General features: G+C 51.8%; 1 protein-coding gene across 4 annotated transcripts in view; it reads right to left on the bottom strand.

The window, feature by feature from the left end:
* Positions 1-321: 321 nt before the first annotated feature.
* Positions 322-21,423, bottom strand: part of TNIP1 (TNFAIP3 interacting protein 1) — a 45,965-nt gene continuing 24,863 nt past the window's right edge. For 3 of the 4 annotated variants that reach the window (XM_022590168.2, XM_022590170.3, XM_089909571.1), the window contains 12 exons: positions 18,725-18,819; positions 16,984-17,104; positions 13,219-13,308; positions 11,533-11,598; positions 11,253-11,384; positions 8,531-8,659; positions 6,201-6,332; positions 4,908-5,033; positions 4,296-4,361; positions 3,724-3,915; positions 2,783-2,873; positions 322-1,085 (listed from right to left, as the gene is read on the bottom strand). In XM_022590168.2, coding sequence (XP_022445876.1) covers positions 1,051-1,085; positions 2,783-2,873; positions 3,724-3,915; positions 4,296-4,361; positions 4,908-5,033; positions 6,201-6,332; positions 8,531-8,659; positions 11,253-11,384; positions 11,533-11,598; positions 13,219-13,308; positions 16,984-17,104; positions 18,725-18,819 — 1,275 coding nt within the window. In that variant the 3' untranslated portion in view covers positions 322-1,050. The remainder of the gene's footprint in view (positions 1,086-2,782; positions 2,874-3,723; positions 3,916-4,295; positions 4,362-4,907; positions 5,034-6,200; positions 6,333-8,530; positions 8,660-11,252; positions 11,385-11,532; positions 11,599-13,218; positions 13,309-16,983; positions 17,105-18,724; positions 18,820-21,423) is intronic. The other variant, XM_022590169.2, reaches the window with a different exon arrangement.

Here is a 21,423-nt window from a genome sequence, read left to right on the forward strand (position 1 = left end):
GGCAGCTAGGGCTCGGGTGAGGTGTTCATTTGACAGATGAAGAAACAGGCTTGCAGAAGGTCCAGGCCTTGCCCAATGTCTCCTGACAAGTGAGGGGCAGGACTAGAATGTAAACCCAGGTTGCTTGACCCCCAGCCCCTGGATGACCCTCACGGAGGCTCTGAGCAGGGCCCCAGGGGATATCTGCCAAGAGTAACGGTGATGCTCCTGGGGGTGTCTGGGAGGAATGGGGTACGGAGGGAGGAGGCCAGGAAAGCAGCATGCTGGTTGACTAGGAGGGGAACATTAATCAGGGCATAAAAGAATACCAGTCACAAAATGTTAATCTTCAACTTGGATTTATGTCCAAGATTCGTGCAAACAGCTGCCCGGGGATCAACAGCCACCCCAAACCGGGCCTCCAGCACCACAAGCCTCCAGCTGAGGGCCTGGCAGCTTCAGGCTGGGGCCCCTCAGCCGATGTGGCTGGCATGGGCTTCATCCCAGGCTGCAGCGGGGCTGGCAAGGCTGCCGTGGGCGGAAGTGGAGGGCCCAGGAGTAGAGCATCCCGTCTCTTCTGCCCCCAGAGGCAAACCCGCTCTTCCCGCAGCTCCTCAGAGGCGGAGGGGATGTGCACGGGGCAGGTCCTGCTACTGCAGAGCTTGAAGCAAAAACTAAACACACACATGAACTGAACGTGGTCCCCAGAGGGGCTGCCGGACCACTTCTGGGGGAGCTGTGGAAGGAAGGGGTCTTGACCGCACCCCACTTATTAACATCCGCCAGCAGTTGCTGCAGAGGACGGCAGGTCAAGGCCGGGTGACGCCTCTCCCCACCCAGTGGCAGAGTAGTGAGGTTTTCCCAGTCACTCCAAAGGAGAGGCCCAGATGGACGCCTTCTGGATGGAGCCTCCCCAGTCTCTAAGCAGTGCAGGTTGGGGCCAGGGCTCAAGCTGGCCATCCATCTCAGCCTCCCGAGCGGCTGAGGCTCGGAGAGCCCGTGGCCTCTAGTTTTCCAGTAAGCTGAAGTCAGCTGGCTCTGCAAGACGAAGGTGGAGCCAAGGGACTGGTCTCACTGAGGTCCCTCACGGTCATTTTTGGTGGGTTCTAAATAAACAAAAATTTTGAGGATTTGAAGATGAGGTGGTACAGCAGGTTTCAAGGTCCTATGGAAACCAATATAGTAAGAGTGGAAAGAGACCAGTGAGGGTTGTTGGGTATCACCAAGTGCCAGGCCCTGGGCTAAGTGCCTTAGGGATATCTGTCATTCAGTCCTTGCCCAGCCCTATGAAGCAGACACATTATTATCCCTTTATGGGGTGGGGGGGGAGGGAACTGGGGCACAGAGAGGTTTTTAAAAACTTGCTCAAAGTCCCAGGTCTAGGAGGTGCTGGCGCCTAGTCAGTCTGGTTTCAGATCCCAGAAATGGAGTAGTTCCGGGGGAGGGGACAGTCCTGCCCACTTGGCCACCCTCTGCCCTCATCAAAGCAGGTTCCGAGGGGCTCCACAGAACCTCTAGGGCTCCGCAGGGAAACATCAGAAAATGACCAGCCCAGTACCTCCTCCTTCCAACCACGAGATCCTCCACACCATAGCCCTCTAAGTCCCCCTGTAGTCTCTGCTCCCACTCCTTCTGCAGAGGGGCACTCGACCTCCTGGCACAGCTGCGACCCTTAGAAAACTCCTCTTCCTGCTGAGATGGACTTGGCCTCTCTATTGCTCCCCTTAGTTGCAATTCTGCTCCCAGAAGCCCCACAGGCAAGGCAGTGCCTTCTGCCCCATGAGAGCCTCGCAGAAAGTGAGGGAGTGACCAAGGACCCAGGGTGCTCTTGTGACTAGCGAACAGACCTCCAGTTCCCAACTGTTTATGGCGGACACCGTGGCCAGAGGGAGCTTTACAAAATGCAAATCTAATCTCTCATGCCACTCTGATTTTATTTTATTATTTATTTTTTTGGCCGCACGGCAGGGCTTGTGGGATCTTAGTTCCCCGACCAGGGATTGAACCTGGGCCCCCTGCAGTGGAAGCACAGAGTCCTAACCACTGGACCGCCAGGGAATTCCCATGCCACTCTGATTTTAAAATGTCCAAGGACTGCACATCATCCGTAGGATAAAGACCAGCCCTCCTGCCGTGGCCTACAAGGCCCTCTCGGCCAGGACCCGCCAACCTCCCTGACCTTGCCTTGCCCATCCCCCCCTTCCCCACCTTGTTCCTGGCTCCAGCCACGCCAGCCTTCTCTCAATCCTCAGGTTGGCCACAGTTCTTCATCCCCTCCCAACAAGGCCTTTGCATTTGTCCTTTCTCTGCAAGAACACCCTTGGCTTCTGCCTCTTTACCTCGTTAATGCCACTCATTCTGAGGGTCTCAGCTCAAACACCATGGCCCCCAGGCTGGGTCAGGTCCCTCTGCTGTCTGCTCTCATAGAAACCTGCTCTTCTTCCTTCAGGGCACTTGAGTGCAGCTGTATGCCCATTGGTGTGATTTTAACCATTCATTTCTGCCCGCCTCACTAGACAGTAAGGCCATAAGGGCTGGGACCATATCCGAGCTTCCCCAGAACCTCGTACAGCACACAGCATTTAAACCCTGAACTGTAATGAAGGAAGGAATGGTTTCAACCCCCTCATGATGCAGTCACCATCCCTTTCTTCTCAACACTATTTCAGAAAGCTGGGCCCCCTCCTCCACCTAGATCAGAAGGTAGCAACATCGTCGTCCCCAAAAGGGGGTGATGCTGGCAGATAAGAAGTTATCTCCCCCCCATGGAAGACAAGGCCCCTTACCAGGGGATCATGCTCACCTGGTTCCGTAGGCCTGGCCGTGGGTGAGCCCATCACTTGGGAGCTCTGATTGTGTATCCCTCCACAGGGCAGCCGCCAGGTGTATTCTGGCTGCAACAACACTGGTGCTTAGTAATCAATCACCATACTTGAAAATTACAGTAGCAGATACTGTGCCGGAATAGTACTAAGTTCATATTAATCGAGTATAACTGAATCCTTACAACTACCCAGGTTGCCACCCCCATTTTACAGGTTAGCAAACTGAGGCTCAGATGGGTTAAGCAACTTGTTGAAGGTCGTCCAGTTAGGCAAGTGGCCAAGCTTTGATTTGAGTCCAGGTCTCTATAATCCTGGAGCTAATCTCTTAAGCCCCGCAGTACACTCCAGTGTTTAAAGATGCATGTAAGGAACAGTCATGGGGGAGAAGCTGGATGGAAGGCAGCTGTCACCAGGTGAGAGCGGGGGTGCCTGAGGGGGCTGTGGCAGAGGCAGTGCAGAGGATGGGACAGGTGACAGCAGCTCTTTGGAGACAGAATGATAAGCAAGAGAGAAAAAAGCAGCCAAAAAAATGGAAGAAAAGAGAAAAGGAAAGGAAACTGAAAAGGGAAAAGAGAAAGAAAAGCAAAGGGAGAGAATGCATGGTGAGGATCTGGTACCTGGTTCCACGCAGAGGTTATAAAGAAGGCCAAACCCAAACTCCAGTACCCCTGGCCTGGTGGGCGGGAGAAAGCCCTGCTTCTGGGCCCACTCCCTTACTTGGCCTTTTCTCTCCTACACCAGTGACCCTGAGCAGCCCTGGGCTGGAAGGTCCTGCCCCGGGACAGCAGGCCGCACACCACAGTGCTGTTCAGAAGGGGCCGACGATGCAGCTTCTGAGTCCCTCACTTGACCTTGCCCTCTGGAATGTGTCTGGGTGGCCTGTGTGTGTGTCCTGAGTGAAAGAGGGGCACAGACTCACCAGGTGGAAGAGGCGCGAGTTGGGAAGCTGGGGTGGGTGCTCCATGGCCGTGGGGGGAGGCGGGTAGCGGATCTGGGACCAGTCCTCAAAGCCACGGTGTGGCGCAACGGGGGGCACGGGTGGGTAGGCGTAGGGGTAGGCCCCGTAGAGATGCTCCAGGTGGGGCTCCAGGTGGTAGCGGTCTGCCGAGGTCTGCAAGAAAGGCTGACATCTGGCTCTGGCCTGTGACAGGCTGCATGGGCCGTCCCAGTGACACCCATCCCATCTCCCGTTCTCTACTTAGAATCTCAGTTCTCTAAAGACTGGCACGTGGCCACGGAAGGCTGGCACATGCACACAAGAGTGGCACGTGGGCATGGAAAACTGGTACACGGGCACAGAATATCAGCTATGATAACAGTTAGTGTGTCCTGAGCACTTATTCTGTACCAAGTACTGTTATGAATGCTCCACCCGCATTACCTCATTAGTTAGCTGGGCACCTGAGCAAACGATGCCCCACCCCAGTGACTGCAGCACCCTGAAGGAGGTAAAATGCAGTAAGTGCTGCTTCCTCCCTCAAGCCTCCTCACCTTTGCTTTCCTCTTCTGCTGTCTCAGGGCATCTTTCGCTCTTTCCTCATCTTTGAAGGCTTTTAGCTGAGAGAAGGAGGGAAGGAGAGAAGACCGTTAGCCTAGGTGTTTCCTGGCCAGGCCTGGATCCAGGGCCTAACCAACCACAGGGTTGACCAGCCAACACATGAGGCACCGCTCTGGGCTGTCCTGCCTGGCCCAGCCCTGGGAAAGGGCCCTATGAGACACAGCACAGCTCAGGCTGCCGGCTGCAGGTAAGGCCTGCTCACCCATCACTGGGGGTGGCCTGAACACAGGTCAGGAGGGTTGCGTGAGCCTTACTGCTTCCGTGCTTTTGCATTAACACCTTTTAGTTCCAATGTGGGAGAGAGTGGATGGCTCAGAGCTAACTCCTAAATTTGCTCTTTTAAGGCATGAAAACTGATTGTGGAAAATCAGAGCTACAGGTCAGAGAAGGGAAGGGCCTTTCTGAGGGCCACAGAAATGTCGCAGCAGAGCTGAAAGGAGTATCAGTGAGTGTCCTGACATCCAGTCTCACCAGGGACCCTCCAATCCATGCCCCCTCCCCATGAGGACAGCCAGCTGCCCCCTCCTTGGTCCAGCTCTTGTCACCTGGGCATGTGACAGGGTGACCTGGGCTTGCAGTTTCTCCACCTGCTTCTTCAGCTCTTCCTTCTCCTCATTCATGCGCTCCCGGTCGCTACGCTCCCTCTGGAAGTCCTCCTCAAAAATCTTCACCTGAAGGGGTGGTAAGGGGTGGGGAGGTGGGGAGAAAGGGATGAGGCAGGAGGGGCAGTTCTGAGTGGAGGCTCAGACCTGCTCAGGCCTAGAACCCCGGGCTTCCTGATGGGAGTCAGACATCAAAACTGGTTTCACCACATCTCAAAAATCCCTGTGGGGAGGGGAACAGGTGTACCTCTGGCCCCCCACCCCCAAATTCAAACAGAGTAGTTCTGGGTCTGTCTATCTTATATTCTGGGCTTCAACATAGGGCTTTATTTGAAAAAAGGATCCATGCCAAAAAAGAAAACAACAGGTTGACAGCCATCAACCAGTCCCATCCTCTCCTTCTGCTGAGGCCCACAGAGAGGTGGAGGCCACAGAAAAAGAATATGAGTGGAGGACTGGAGTTCCAGTCTCCTGGCTCCCAGAGCAGAGGGCCTACAAACTCTCCCAAGGCTTTGGGGTGCCCTGGCAAGGAAGGGACGGGGTGGGGCCCTGTCTCTGCCTCTGCAGTTTCACATCCTTACTGCAGATCAGCGAGAAGCCGAGCAGGCTCAGAATGATTTAGAAGGATCGAAAGCATGGCACCGAACACCATAGAAACACGTGAGAGAACCAAAACCTTTTCAACTTCCTTTCAATTCTCTGTGTCCCTCAAGAAGAAAGTCTGCATTTTATGCTACTGTGTCTTTAACAGGTTTCTAGTACTTAACTTCCCTTAAATAAAGGGAGAGACGACTCAAGCTCAGAGTCTTCATCAGGCAACAGTGTCTAGCTAGAGTGCAACCACACTATTTTACCTTTTACTTTATTTATTGCTTATAGTTACTTTCTATTTATGGTAAATAATAAACAGGTTTTCCCATTTATAGTAGAAATTTAAGCTCCCTTTTAAATATATTTATTGAATTTATTTTAAAATTTGTTTTCAAAATATTAGGTAAATAATAGCACAGCTGGGGCACAGAAATGTTTAAGCCATGATGGTGGTAGAGGAATGACCTACATAGGGATACACTGGTAGTGAGGATAAGCCTATATCCAGACAGGGGTCCTGGCCAATGGCCAGAAAGTGGATGACAGATTACAGTTCCCACATGGTTCAAGGCCCATCCTGGGCCCTCAGGAATGCTCCAGCTCCCACTGGGCACCGCCTACCTGACCTCTTCCCCCTAGCCTCACCTGCTGTTTCAGCAATTCATTCTGCGTGACCAGCTCCTGTTTCCTTAGCAGGCCTCCAGCTCCTTCCGGGCTCCCGAATGCTGCTGCTGGAGATGAGGGGGAGGCCTGGATACTCAGTGCTTCCTCCAGGGCCTGGAATCGGGAACAGAGGAGACGGGCCCATCAGCAGAAAGCCCCTGGAAGTCAGGCCTCATTGGAAGGGTCAGGCCTCACTGAAAGGCCCCTTTCCTGATAACAATAATAATAACCACCACTATTTAATAAGTGCTATCTTATTTATGAACACTATACACACATCATTTCACTGAATCCTCGCCACAGTCCTATGAAGAAAAGATTGTGACCATCACCCCCATTTTATGGATGTGAAAACTGAGGTTCAGAGACCTGAAGTGATTTGTCCAAAGTCACACAGCTAGTAAGTGGCAAAGCAGGGATTCAAAGCCAGTGTGTGCTCTTAACCAGCAGCCTAACCTGTGGTCTTTTTGTAGAAGGGAGAAATCTCCTTTCCTGAGGATGAGTGGCTCAATTCTTAGCACCCAGACCTAGAAAGAATACTAAGTCCTTTGGGGAAAGAAATTTCAGTCTCCTCGACAACTGCCTGCCCTGTGATTCTTCAGCTTCCGTAACCCATTCCCACCAAGCCAACCTCTCCATCCCCAGCTCTTCTGTATTAGATTAGCCTGGATTTTAATTTTGACTTCATTAATATTTTACCTTTCCAACCCTGAAAGTGGGCTGAAACATCACCAAATAGCATTTTGAAAATTTTAAAAGCACCCCTACTTTACCATGTCCGCAAGATACCTTTCCTTACGTAACAGTGTGCTTACATTCTCTTAAAAGTTTTCCATTGACTGATTTTCTCCTTCAACCCTGTCAACGTGTTGCTTGAGAACTCTGGAACACCGCTCAAGACTGAACACCCTCATCACCACCTGGACTTTAGCTCCCTAGACAGCAGGGCCTCTGCTGGCCATGCGTCAGCACTGCTCACAGTGCCTCCCTGGACCTTGGGGAGATAAAGGAAACCTTCCCCAACTTGGACTTGGGCCCCACTTGGTCTCCAAGACTCCCCCAGAAACATGAGGAAACTGCTGAGCCAAGAGTAAATTCAGGATGCTCAAGGGGCGGCTATGGCTGCACTGCACCCTCCTCCTCCGTCTGCCCCATTTTTCAGATGAGCAGGCTGAGGTCCAGGGACAGGGAGTGTCTGTCCCCAGCTATGCCACAGAAACCTGGAGGGCACCGACCCTGTCTGAGTCAGCCCTACAACCAGCAGCATGTACGACATTCTGCCTGGATTTAGACCCCCAATTCCCCCAGCTCAGGACAGATCACTCTTTTCCCTGAGAACAGGTCCCAGGGCCCCAAGCTCAGCATCATCAGCGCTTACCAAACACCAAAACCAAACAGAAAAGGTCACCCCCAGGGCCTAGGGAATGCAAACTCACAGCAGAGCCCGCTGTGGGCAGGAAAAGCAGGCAGAAGGGAAAGGCAGACAGACGGGACGGGAGGAAACGCTGGGCACAGGCTCCACAGCAGGAAAAGCTGAGCCTTAGGAGAAAGTTTCCTTTCAAAGCCCCTCCTGTCAGCTTGTTCCTTGAGCCCCTGCACTGGAAGGCGGGCAGGGGCTATAACCTGAGACCAGAAACAGCCCCCAGCCCAACCCGGCCCACTGCCTCTCACCGTGGCTCAGAGAAAAGGGTTCCCGCTTTACCTGGGCTCTCCCACCCCCACCCCGAGCCCCATATCTCCCTGGATCCCCCTTCTCGAGGGCAGGAACCTCAGGCCAGTGACCACCCATTCCCTTCAGTGAGTTTTTCCTGAGCACGTACGGGCTTGGCGCCAGGTGCTGGGGGATACGTACTCTGGTGAAGACGCACACCTCCCACAGTCAGATGGGAAGACAGGTCATCGGTAAGTAATCACAAGAAAATGCCAGAAGGGGTGTGAAAGAAGCTGCCGGTACTTTAGACACACAGAATAGGGAGCTCAAAGGAGACTTGGGTTGTGAAGGCCTCACCGAGGAGGCAGTGTTAAAGCTAAACCTGAACGATGAGGGGGTGGCACTGTGTGAGCGAACAGCACGTCCAAGGGCCCACAGGGGAGCAAGCATGGGGTCGTCCCAGCCTGGCACTCAGCGTGCGGGGAGGGGAAGGGAGAGGTGGCGGAAATCACGGGGCAGCACCGAGAGCCTCAGCGCCTTCGTCCTCACCCAGGAGTCGCCCCTCCTGAGCTGAGGGTCTGAGGCACCGGCCACAGGGTGGGCACCGCGGCTGGCTCAGGGAAGCCCTGACCGCTCACCGGACCATAGTTGATGCGCCCACCTTGTTGAGCCGCTGAATCTCCTTTTCCTGGTACTCCCGCTGCCGGGTGAGCGGGCTCAGCTGATCCTGCAGGTATTTGACCTTCTGGCGCAGCTCCTTGGCCTCTGCTGTCAGCTGCTCCTTGTCGGTCTGCAGGGAACACAGGACTGGTAAGCAGGGAGCCTCTCCAGGAGGCCTAGACTCCCTGACTGCCCGCCCCGCTCTGCGCACGGCCATGCCTCCCCTCTCGCTCTCACTCTGCTGCCCCACTATGCTCATGCACAAGGCCCCAGGCGACGCACCCGGGTGAGAGCGGTAAGGTCTACATGGTCCTGTCCTCAAGGAAGGGGGGGCTCAGTTGAATGAAAGGCCCCGGGTTCTGCCACCAGCTCCTCCAACAGTGAGCTGAGCCCTTGGGCGCTGTCCCAGCCCTCTCTGGTCTAAGCTCTCCTATCTGCCATAGGTAAGGGGTTCGTAACAGGAGTCACAGGTGGGCTTCAGGAGGTCTGTGAGCCCCTAAACCGAGCACACAATTTTTTTTTTTTTTTTTTTTTTGCGGTACGCGGGCCTGTCACTGTTGTGGCCTCTCCCGTTGCGGAGCACAGGCTCCGGACGCGCAGGCTCAGCGGCCATGGCTCATGGGCCTAGCCGCTCCGCGGCATGTGGGATCTTCCTGGACCGGGGCACGAACCCGTGTCCCCTGCATCGGCAGGCAGACTCTCAACCACTGCGCCACCAGGGAAGCCCCCAAGCACACAATTTTGACTGTGCAACTTTCTAGGGAGAAAAGCCACAGTTTTCACCAGATTCGCACAGGGGTCTTCTATGACGCACAGAAAGTGGTAAGCCACCGAAAGTCTCCAAAGGAGCTTTCAGCTCTTACAGTCTCTGAGCCCAAAGGATATAAGACCCTCATAGAAATAAATGCAGCACAAGGCAGAATGGGTTCCTCCGCGAAGAAACAAAGTACTACTGTGAGGTTAAAAGAAAGAATACCACAGCTGAAAAGAAACCAGGGAAGGCTTCAAGGTGGAAGCACTGCTTCCATACCTACTATGGAACAATCCAGGTTCTTCATCGCAAAGAGCCACATCTGGAATGGCCCTCAGAGAGCATCAAGTCCTAGCCCCTTTACACGACAGGAAATGACTATCCAGAGAGGGGAGGTGACTTACCCAAGGCCACGCTGTGAGCTGGGGCTAGACTAGAACCCAGGTCTCCTAATTCTGGTGTTCTCTGTCCCCTTGCAAGTCAAAGCGAGTGTTTAAAGTAGAAGAGGGCAGCACAGTGCAAAGACCAGACACACCCATATTAAACTGTCTATTTCTGTGTGTTTATTTGTGATAAGAGGCCTGGAAAGATACACCAAAATGGTAACCATGGTTACCACTGGGAAGAGCCTGGAATTGGGGTGGTGGGGGTGGTGAGGGGAGACGGTCCAGGGAAACTCTCACTGTATCTGTATCGTGTGAACATGTCAATATCCTACAAACTAGCTGGTGAGCTGCTTTCAGCCAAAGATGGCCAAGGGCAGCCTTGGCTGGATCTTGTGGGAGTTGTTGCGGACTCCCCGCTTAAGAGGCTCCCGGGTCAGCACGGCCTCTATGGCCATGTGTCCCTATCCATAGGGCCACGCTTTTGTCTTGAAACATCCCGCCTTTCCCCCAGCTGACAGGGAAGAGTGTCAGATGCCAGGAACTTATCCCACCCACTAACGTGAGCCAGGGTCTGGCTGTGACAATCCCAAGCTGTGACTGTACACTCACCAGAAAAGACAGGCAGTGTCCTCCCTAACACACATCTCCAAGGTACGGGGCGGTCGCCAAGGCAGGCTGACCGCTCGGAGAAGGCCCCTGGGTGTTGCATACTGATGGGAAGGAACTCTGCTGGAAATGGCCATTTCTAAGTCAGGCAAAAGCAGCCTGTACACAGTTCTCATGAAGGAGAAGGCATGGTGACAGAAATAAAATCTCCAGAGAGCCTGGGGGTCAAATGGCCTTTCCTCTTTAAGCTGCTCCAGGATCCTGAAGGGCCTTGGCCGGTGTCAGTCACACACATGACAGATCAGATGCTACTTCTTCAGGGGACCTGTTCCTGGGCCCCCCACAGAATGAATCCAGGCCCCCTTTATGCTCTCGCCCTGATCCCTGTAACTTCTCCTGTGTCGTACTTAACACACGTCTACTCATTTGCTTCTGTAATTAGATGTCCCACGTCTCTTCCCCCGAGGGCGGGGTTGACTGTTCACTGCTGAGTCTGTGTGCCCAGCACAGTGCCCAGGGCATGATCTGTTGAACAGTGACCAGAAGAAGGACTGAAGGAAGCTCTGTCTAATGCTGGAGCCCCTCGCCCACAAACAGCCCTCACCACTGTACACATTCGGCAGCGCCCAGCTCATCAAGTGTACTAGAGCAGGCCTGAGGAATCTCTTACATTCTGTGCTTCCCTGTGCAGTTCCCTAGATCATAAGATTTTAACTGAACCAAAGCTCTTCGGTCTAAAAACAAGAAAAAAAATGAAAAGAATAACTAATCCAATCTCAATTTTCAGATGGGAAACTGAGGCACGGGGAAGGAAAGTGCTTTTGCCTCCGGCCACACAGCCCTTGAGTACTGGAGTCAGAGATGGAACCCGCGTCTCCTGAGTCCCACCCCTGATTGTTTACTCCCCTAGCTCCAGACTGCTGGGGAGGAGAGGGCTGGCCCCCCGGAGCTGAACCTGTGGGACCAACAGTCACACTTGCCTCCTCCATTTCTATCTTGGACTTGGCCAGGAGGAGCTTGCGGTCAAAGTCGCGCTGCTTCTGCTCCCGCTCGGCCTCCAGGTCAGTCACCTGCTTCTGCAGGTCCGCCAGCTTCTGGCGCAGCTCAGTGATCTGAGTTCAGAGGCAGAGAAAGGGAGTGTGTGAGGGCCGGGGTGAACGTCCAAGGGTCAAGGCTGCTGCGAGGGAAGCAGCATGCTGCCCAGAGAGCCCAGCTGTGAAGCAGGGCTCCAGCCTTGAGTTCCCATCACCCCCACAGTACCTTCTGCTCATACTGCTGCTTCATGGACCGGAAATGCTGGTCCCATTGCTTGTTCACTTCCAGCAGCTGTGGGGGACAGATTGGGGTGGGCAGGAGATAAGCAGAGAACGACCAAAGAGAGCCAACTCCTCCAACACCAGTTTTGCAGGCGTGTGCGGCGTGCGTGGACAGCAGCTACACACACTGCCTCGATCCTGCGCTTCTCAGAAACGCTCCTCAGAGCAAATCACCTTTATCAACCGCCACATTTTACCCTTGCCGGGAAGGCAAGACTAACACCAAGACACAGAAAGAGTATATAGTTTTTATTGTAGAATTATGAACACACACCCATGTGGAGGGCAATTTGGGACTCTGTATTTAAATTTCAAATTCTCGTTCTCTTTAACCAAATAATTCCACTCTGATAAATGTAACCAAAAGAAGCACTTGTACAAGTGTGTAAAAAATATGTGTACTGCTGATCATCTCAACAATATTTATATTGCAAAAAAATCTAGAGGTCAACCTGAGCATCAGAAACAGGTTAAGGACATGATAGAATAAACAGAAAATGGAGCACTGCACAGCTCTTCAGAAATTCCGGTGCCTAGTACATTGCCTCCGTTCTGAGATGATACTAATTATTTGTCATAATCTTGATATAACAATAATTCGAGGAAGAAAAACAACCTAATATCATTAAATTAACAATGGAAAGGGCAGCCCAAGTTCAAAAACATTAAAATATGATAAAAAGTACTCAGAATTAAAGAAACACAGGGTATGTTTTACATATAAATAAATACCCTCAAAGATATAGTTAATTTTAAGGAAAGAAAGGAAAAAAGCAATCTGCAATGTGGTATGTATGATATTTTTACAAACATCATACATTAGTAAGTATACAGACAAAATTGAGGAATATGCAATGAACTATTATCAACTGTGGTCATCTCCAGGAGGTGAGATCCTCGATCTTTTTATAATGAACATTATATAACTTCTGTAATCAGAAAAAAAAAACAAAAACCTTACAGTAATACAAAAAGAAAACTAAAATGAATATGCATATAAACAAAAGACCAAGAGAACATGACTTTCAGATGTGCTGGAGGACCAGGGAGGGCAGAAAGGCCCAGGGACTGGGACAAGGACGGGGCTGTGTGGAGAGGAGGGGCTCAGAGAATAGAGAGGATGGGGCTCCCACCTCTGGTCCAGAAATACCGGGGGTGGGGGACAGAGGAAGACAATGCACAAGACACAAGGAAAGAGCCTCAACTTCTGGAGACTCTCAACTGATTAGAAGCAGTGCTGCAAGCAGGTATGGGATCTCTCTTTCTGTGACAGTTCCTCCCTGAACCAGCTGCGTGGTGACAGATGAACCCCAGACTCCCCATTCCTGATGCTAAAACTTGCCTCTTATCACAACCTCTCTCCACCATCCAGAGTTTACCATGGGAGCCTTCCTGAACTACCCCCCGCAGCAATTTTAGGCCATACCCCAAATGCCACCTCCTCAGAGTGACTCCTGTGGGTAGGGGAACTGATCAGGAGACAAGAGCCAGGGAAAAGCAGCATCTCTCACCCATGGGCAGACGGTTCAGTAGTCACCATGGCAACGCATCACAGAGACCTGGGCCTAGCCAGAGCCAGAGGGCCAGGGAGGGTCTTCCCCGACCACCACCACTTCCTCCAGCCACCTACCTCCGTGCGCTGCTGCTCCAGCATCCTCACCTTCTTCTCAGCAGCACCCAAGGCTCCCACCTCTGGGACTCTACCTGCTGTCACACCAGCCTGAGGAGAAACACAGAGGGGCCTTCAGCAGAGCCTCAAGTAACAATTCTCTCCCCTACTCAGTGCCCCTCTAAGGCTGCTCACCCATGAGACCCAGCCCTCCGTCTCTTGCCTCTCTACCCTCCCACCCACCAGGACACTGATACTCGTCCCATATATGACTGAGTCCCTTCGGGAAGTCCATGGAGATCATTATTCCCCCTCCCTGACCCTCAGGGGCTCCCAGACTCTTCCCTCTCCCTCCCCCGCCCCTCCATGGCCACTTCTTTTCCTGCTCAGGCTCTACCTCTAAGGCATTGCCAGCTGCCCTCTCCTCCCCTACCCATCAGCCAAAAATGCTCCAGCCTGGAAGGCAAGAGTTACACATTTTTTTTAACATTTTATAAAATGTTTATTTTTAAAATGTTTTTAAAAAGATACACAAATAAAGATATGTGTGCATGTGTGATTAGTACATGTATTTCCTAGCTCTGACCTCTGACAGGGCCTAAAGCAGTGTCACTCCAATAGCAATGAGCACAGATCTTGGTTTCTAAATACCATTCTCTAACAAAAAGAAACAGGACTCCTTGGAGAAGTGGTTAATTTCAGGCCTGGGGCAGGGAAAATATAAGGTGATTATGGAGCGACTTGTGGTGCCAGAAAGTAAGGAAGTGCTCAATCATAATAATAATAAGAAGAAGAAGAAGGGCATATCAAATGGGCACAGGAGACAACTTGAAAGAGCTTCCTATGACCAAAGCTGGAACAATTTGAACAAGAAAACAAACTGCAATAGTGCTGGATTATAAGCCAAAGAATAAAATAAATATCCTTGAGCCCCTATTAATAGAAAAAAATAAATGAATAAACAGATGGGGGAGAAGAAAAATTCCAATTAGTAAATAGAGAAGGAATGAGGGAAGCACAAAATCACCATTAGAAGACTATGTTAATAATCACTGCAGGTGAGATCCGCCAGTGGATACTAAAATTAGTGTAAGGAGAAACAGGACATCTGCAGTCTCAAAGTGTCTCCTCAAAAGTAAATATTTATTAACTACAAAGGGAAAATTAGTCCCTTTATTATGGAGAAAGCTGACAGACACCCCTTTAGCCAAATGATCAAGATTGAATGTAAACAGACACATCGATATCATGTACCCTTGACATGATGCAAGATGTCGCTCCAGTGATCTTCTTGTCCAAATCCGTAACATCAGTCTAATCATAAGAAAACATCAGAGGAGCCCAAGTTGAGGGACATTCTACAAAATAACTGGCCAGTGTAACTCAAAAGCCTCAAGCTCATGAAAGAACCACTGGGCGCTGTCACAGACAGAGGAAACTAAGGAGACAGGACAACTGTTGATAAATGCAATGTGGGATCCTGGATTCGATCCTGGTACAGAAAAAGGACATGAGCGAAAAACTGGTGAAATCTGAACAAAGACTGTAATTTAGTTAATAGTATTGTGCCAATGTTCATTTCCTGGTTTTGATCACTGAACCACGGTTAGGTGAGATGTTAAGGCGATGGGGAGATGGGCACTCTCTGGGCTACTTTGCTACTCTTCTGTAAGTCTAAAATTATCTCAAAATAAAAAGTTAAAAAAATTTTTTTATACATAGGAAGTGTTGGCAATTCCCTGGCAGTCCAGTGGTTAGGACTCTGCGCTTCCACTGCAGGGGGTGCGGGTTCGATCCCTGGTCGGGTAACTAGGATCCCACGTGCCGCATGATGCTAGCAATTCAGAAATTGAACACCAGCTCTATCTCCAAGGCCCTGCTTGATAGAGGCCAAGACCCACACCCTTTCTTGGCCTCGGTACAAAGAGATCAAACAGGATGGGCCCCAACCTCTGACATCCTGTGGGTCCGACAGCATTTGTCCTGGAGTCGTTGCCCACATTCTCTTTGTTCCTTGCCTTCCCATTCCCGTCCACACTCCCCTGTGGCTGGTGGGGGGGCAGGCACGGTGCTGAGTGAACTTGTGAGGCTCAAGCGCCCCTACAGGCTAAGGTCTGTAAGTACACCATAGAGCCCGGGAGTAAGGAGAGAAGGCTGGGGGAACCCTCCAGGGACAGTCTCACCTCCTTTAGGAAAAGTGAGAGATGGGCCTGCCCTCACTGGGGAAGGAGGAAGGAGGGTGCCGTGCTCCTGGGTGCACCCTTAACCTCCACAGAGAAGAGAGGCATCAAATCTGCCATTAAGAGCAATAGCCAATGTTTACTGTTTACCACGTGCCAAGTGCTAAACCTACTGTACAGGCATCACATCACTGAATCCTCCAATGACCTTCTGAGGTAGGTGTCATTATCTCCATTTCACAGAGGAGGAAACTGAGGTCAGAGAGGTTATGCAACTTGTCCAAGGTGGCAGCACTGACCAGAGGTAGAGTCAGCACTCAACCCACATGCAACTCCAGGGCACAGGCTTCACCACTGCCCAGAACGCACGCCTCCTACGGGACCTTCCTCCCCGGCAGGGCAATAAGGGCATCTGGCCTTTCGAGAAGTCAATGATATTAAGGGCTTTGGAAAAGTGAAGAGGCCTGCCCACACACTTCCGAGAACCCAGGGGAGATCAGGAGAGTCCACAGGTCACTTCCTCAAGAGGGCAGACAAGGCAGGCTCTGACCTGAGGGGTAAACGGAAGCAGAGAGGGGCTTCATGGGCTGGGATTCAGAAGGCCATTCATCGGCATGTTGCCCTCTCACACCCCACATCTGCCTAATAGCAGGTGGATGCAGGAATCTAGATGATGTGATGTCACAGGACCTCTCCAAACCTCCTGCCATAGCTGTCTCACGGAGTAAGAGTCCCAGCCCTGCCTCCCTGACATGTAGAGAGGACGTCCAAATCACATAATGAGTTTGCAAATCCCAGGTAAACTCTACATTGCCACATAGTAATAAGGAATTAAGTTATTAGGATAATTATTACTATTACACAAGTGTGGGGTTTGTTAAAGACACTGAGTCCTGCTGTACAGCCATTAAACCCCATTAAAGAGGAAAAACACATCAGTAAAAAGTTGGGACTCAGCTCCGCAGCACAGCACAGACCAGGCGAGGGGCCAGCCAGCTCCTAGCTGGGAGCTGGATGTGAGCCAGCGCTGGGAGCTGTGGTGGGAAGGGGGCAGGTGGGCCAGCCCAGGGCATTAGCAGGCCTTGCTGGGTCAGCCCACACCCTGTTCTCTGTATGTCAGAGGCTCCCAGGCAGGAGCTTAACAGAGTCCCTTCCGGGGCTTTCTCAACCTAACACCCTAATACCACCAGGGGTATCTGAGACATTAAACTGATTTTTGGGAGCCACCCTGTAAGAGAGACCTTGACAAACTGGAATGTGTTTAGGGGATATGCCCAGACTGCACAAATGACACGACACCACCTTTATAAGAAATGACCCAAGAAACTGCAGCTATTCAGCCTGGAGAAGAGAAGGCATGTGGGGGCCAGGGAGCCAGAGTCACAGCCAGCAGGCTGAGTGTGCGTCCCAGGGAATGGGATGCTCCATGTGGCTGGTAGCAGAATAAGGGCTAAGGAGTGGAAGCTACAGGGAGGTGGACTCTCAGGACAAGCCAAGGAAACGCCGTCTAACAACTAGAAGCTTCCAGCAGCGGGGCTGGCTCACTGCCTCTGGAGGCTGGGCACCAGCCACTGCAGTGCTGGGGAAGGAGTTTCTGACCACATACCTGCTGCTGTGCGGCTGCCCCCTTCTTGCCCGTGCCTTCCGTCTTTGGTGAGCCTGGCCATCTGGAGGCACCATCTTTGCCGCTGCTCATCAACAACTTCCTGAGCTCCAGGTTTTCCTCCCTGGTTGGAGGCAAAGAGAGAGGTCATATTGCTGGCCCTGGGTCGAGGATCCTGGGGACCTCAGACCTGCTACTCATCTGAGTTGCAGCTGAGACGTGGGGAGTAAGGCGAGTCCCTGAGACCTGCCCTCAGGTGCAACCACAAAGGGCATCCTTACGCCACTTTGCTCGGCTTCCCTAGAAGTCTCTGATGCTCACCAACAGGGTTTCCCCAACTGTGAGACGTCTGTATACATGAGATCTCCAGGATACATCCACACTGCATTAAAGAACCCTGGATCACACTCTGAGAAAATTCCACCCTTTCCAATTATCCTCAGACGTCCTGTGCGGAGCATGGGGAAAGTCTCAGTTTGGTGCTGGTAGGTCCTGAGTGCCTCTCTAGTGCTTGCTAGTCTCCCGTGTTAACAGAGGAAGAGCAGCCTTCAGCCTCAGAGCCTTGAGCGGGCAATTCGCCAAAACGAATTAACATCCTTCCGTTTTTGTTGTGTTCATTACTGGAGGTATCTTCTATTTATTCCAGGTCATGCTGTTTTCCAGTTACTCTAGTGCAAGTTTTCATTATAATAATCTTAAGCAAAAACATGATGCAAATGAAATTCTTAAGTAAATAATAAGGTGGGTGATACAGGACGTAAGAAAAATGGTGATGTGGACTCAGGTATGACTGAGATATGGAAACTATTTCTTTGTATTCTATTTGCCAGCTGGTTTCCATGTGATAATAGGAAAACAGAGAAGTAAACTGGCTTTCCCAAGGTCACACAGTGGGGACTTGCATCCTCACCTTCTAATCATGGCTCTTTCCTCCAGCCTGGGTTTTTGGATCCATGGATGGAGTCATTATGGCTATAAAACTCCAACTGCTTGGCCATCCAGAAGTCAATGAATACATGCTGATTCAAAACGACACAGTGGATCAGCAGTCACACCTGACTCCCTCTGGGCCTCACAGGCCTCTCCCTGGACCTCAGTTTCCCTCTGCAGGGTGAGGGGTTTGGCCCACATGATCTCAAAGGGCCCTTCAAGCTCTGACAGTCAAGATCAGTGCCTCTCAGGTGTGATCCTGGGTCTACCTACATCGTAATCACAGAGGCCTACTGGAAAATGCAGATGCCTAGGTCTCGCCCCAGACCCAATGAATCAGAATCTCAGCACGGGAGTGTCAACTTGCAATGCCTTTCCTGACCCTCAGTGATTCTGATGCACAGTTAAGTCTGAGACCCAGTAGTATAGCCCAGGTGAGCAACCCCTGACTGTTCTCAGGAAACAGAGCAGGTCAGGATGGTGACCAGCAGGGGGCAGCAAAGTCCAGAGCCCTCTCTCCAACAGCCAGCTAGCTGCTGTTAACAGGCGGAGGGGGTAAGCTCCCAAGGAAGGAGTACACTTTGTACAGACCTTCTTCTGAAGCTCTCAAGGCACTTTATACACAAACACTCCCCAAGGTATTAAAAGGACCAGAGAGGAAACACCCAAGGAGAAGGACCAAGAGACCTGACATCCAAAGCAGGGCTCTGGGCACAGGCCTCAGAGCACTCAGCCCAGAAATCAGTGCCATACACCACCGTCTTCCTCCTGCCCATCCGACTCCTCACCCTTCCTCTCAGGAGCCTGGACTTACCGGAGCCTCTCAGCAGCCTGATCCCGCTGTTCCAGGCCCTTGTCCAGCTTGGCCTTCAGGGCCTCATTCTCCTTCCGAAGCTGCTCACACAGGGTCTGCAGGGCAGAGAGGGAGATGCGGGCAAGGTAAGGGAAGGGGTGCACCCCAAATACAGGTTGATGCTAGGGGGCGGGAGGGGCACTATAGCCACACCAGGTCCTGACACGGTATCCCCTTTGCAATGGCCTCAACCAAGCCCTCTTGGGATAGCAGGAGCCAAGCCACAAGGCTCACCCAGGCTCCTCTCTGCATCCTCTCCCTCAGGAGCCAGCCATGAGGACGCCGGACCAAGAATCAGCCACAGCGCCTTCGGTTCCTCCAAGGCAGAGAGCACCATCCCTCCTCCTCCTTCACTGCTGTTCCCACAGCCTAGAATGCTCTTCCCCACCAGCCTTCCCCTGGCTGACTTCTACTCCTGCTTCAAGTCTTAGCCTAAACGTCACCTCCTCCGAGAAGTCCTCCCTGACTCCCACATCTCAGGTGAGTTAGGTCACCTCCATTATCCTCACTCACAGTCCCCTGCTCTCAACCTTCCTGGTACCTCTGACAATTACAGCTAAAGAACCATCAGTGTCGTTACTTTCTTAATGTCCCCCCCACCCGACTAGTCCATGAATTCCCAGACGGCTGGGATCCTCTTGCCGCTCTCTTGTCCACTGCGGGATCCTCAGCCCAGGGCCCAGCTCAGCTCGACACTTTGTTGAAGGAATGCAGGACTGATTGGCTGAATGGACCTGAGTCGTAGTACGCCTAGAGCTTAGGCAATCGGGAGAGTGCTCAAGGCAGCCATGGAGCAAGGTTGTCAGCCGGCAAGTCAGAAGACAGGGCATTGGGTCAAGATCTCACCAATTCCCAGTGTGGCTCAGGATTCCCTCACTTCTGAGACACACTTAGTTCCCCCACCTACAAAGTGGGGCAACTGCTCCTCCCCTGCCTCCTTTATAGGGCTGCTATGAGGACAAATGAGACCGGGAGAGTGCAAGTGCCTCGTGAGCTGCCAGGCGCTTGGTAACCTTTGAGGACATGTGTTTGAAGTGCTGCAAGGTGGAGGGGGCATGGAAGATGGGAAGCCAGACTCAGGGCCTCACAGATGGAGGGAAGGGAGGTTCTCACTAGTAAGGGTGATGCACCAGGTCAGTACTAAGCGACTCAATCTCTCAACAAATCCATAGTGAGCACCTAACCCATGACCTGTAAATGGCCAGGTGCTCTTCCACTCACCACCTCGGTGGAGCCTCACAGCTTCCCCAAAGCTACGTAACTCATCTCTATTTTAAATGTAGGCTAGGGAATTCCCTAGCAGTCCAGTGGTTAGGACTCGATGCTTCCACTGCCGAGGCCCCGGGTTCAATCCTCCGTCAGGGAACTAAGACCCCGCAAGTTGCACGGTGTGGCCAAAAAAAAAAAAAATGTAGGCTAGTGCAGGTGAAATAATGTACATGAGGTTGTACAGCTCTTGGGAATCACCAAGAGGACTAAACTCCATCTGGCAGATCCTAAATGGTACCTCTTTCGCCTGTGATGAAAGAGCAGAGAAGGGAGGTGGCAGGCTGTGAGCTGGGCTGAGGGCAGAGACAGTGAGCGATATTCACCAGACCTTCTACCTGCTCCCTTCCATGTCCATTTCCCAGACTTGCTGTGACCATGTGACCAGTTCTGGCCAATGAAAGGTGAGTGGTAGTGACAAGTGCCACTTCTGAGCTGGCTCATGCACAATTCTCTGGTCTCTTTTTCCCTATCGCTGCCAAAGGGCACAAGACGGCTGGGGCCTCAATGTGATTGTGGAGCAGAAACAAGCCCCTGCCACACAGAATATGAGGGAAAACTTTCATGTTATCCAGGGAGATTTCAGAGTTGTTTGTTTCTACCGCAAAACCGAGCACTTTCTGACTAACCCAGGAAAGACTTGAGAAGGCTGGATGGAGAACACAGCCTGGAACTGGTGAGTGGTCAGACACGGAGGAACAGAAAACCATTATGACTGGCTGCAATGCCCAGCAGAGGCCTCATGCCATACCTGGCCTTGGAAATGCTGAGTGAACCGAGAAACAAATCAGTGAATGAATGAGGAGGAACCAGATTAATCTACCTCCACTCACAGGCTGGGCAAATACCCAGGATACAACAGCCCTGAGTGGGGCCTCCAGGGAACAGAACGTCCTGCTGTGGTCTCTAAGGGAAGATCAGGACAAGGCCTCATGTGCTGTCCTTCTAGGCAAGAAGCAAACGCTCTGGGCACAAAGCAGACGGAGAGAGGTCGTCACAAAAGTCATCACCTTCCATCAAAGGGGTTAATAGAGCTCATGTGTGAGTTCATTAGTTCATTCATTCATTTGTTCATTCATCAAATGTACATTCAGCACCTACGAAGTGCCAGACACTGGGATGCAGTGGTGAATATGACCAACAAGGTACCTGCCCCTCTTGTGAGGCCTACATTCCAGCAGGGAACACAGGGGAAAAAACCAAACACAAAGTAAAGAAACCAATTAATAAAATTATTACAAACTATAAGAGTTAAGAAGGAAACAAACAAGAGCCTGATAAAAAATAACAGTGGGGGCACTTCCCTGGCGGTTCAGTGGTTAAGACTCCGTGCTTCCACTGCAGGGGGCACGGGTTCAATCCCTGGTCAGAGAACTAAGCTCCCGCACACCGCG

The sequence above is a fragment of the Delphinapterus leucas genome, chromosome 3, assembly GCF_059928025.1.
Source record: "Delphinapterus leucas isolate spDelLeu-1000000601 "Yukka" chromosome 3, BTC_Dleu_Yukka2, whole genome shotgun sequence".
In the NCBI taxonomy this organism is placed as follows: Eukaryota; Metazoa; Chordata; class Mammalia; order Artiodactyla; family Monodontidae; genus Delphinapterus; species Delphinapterus leucas.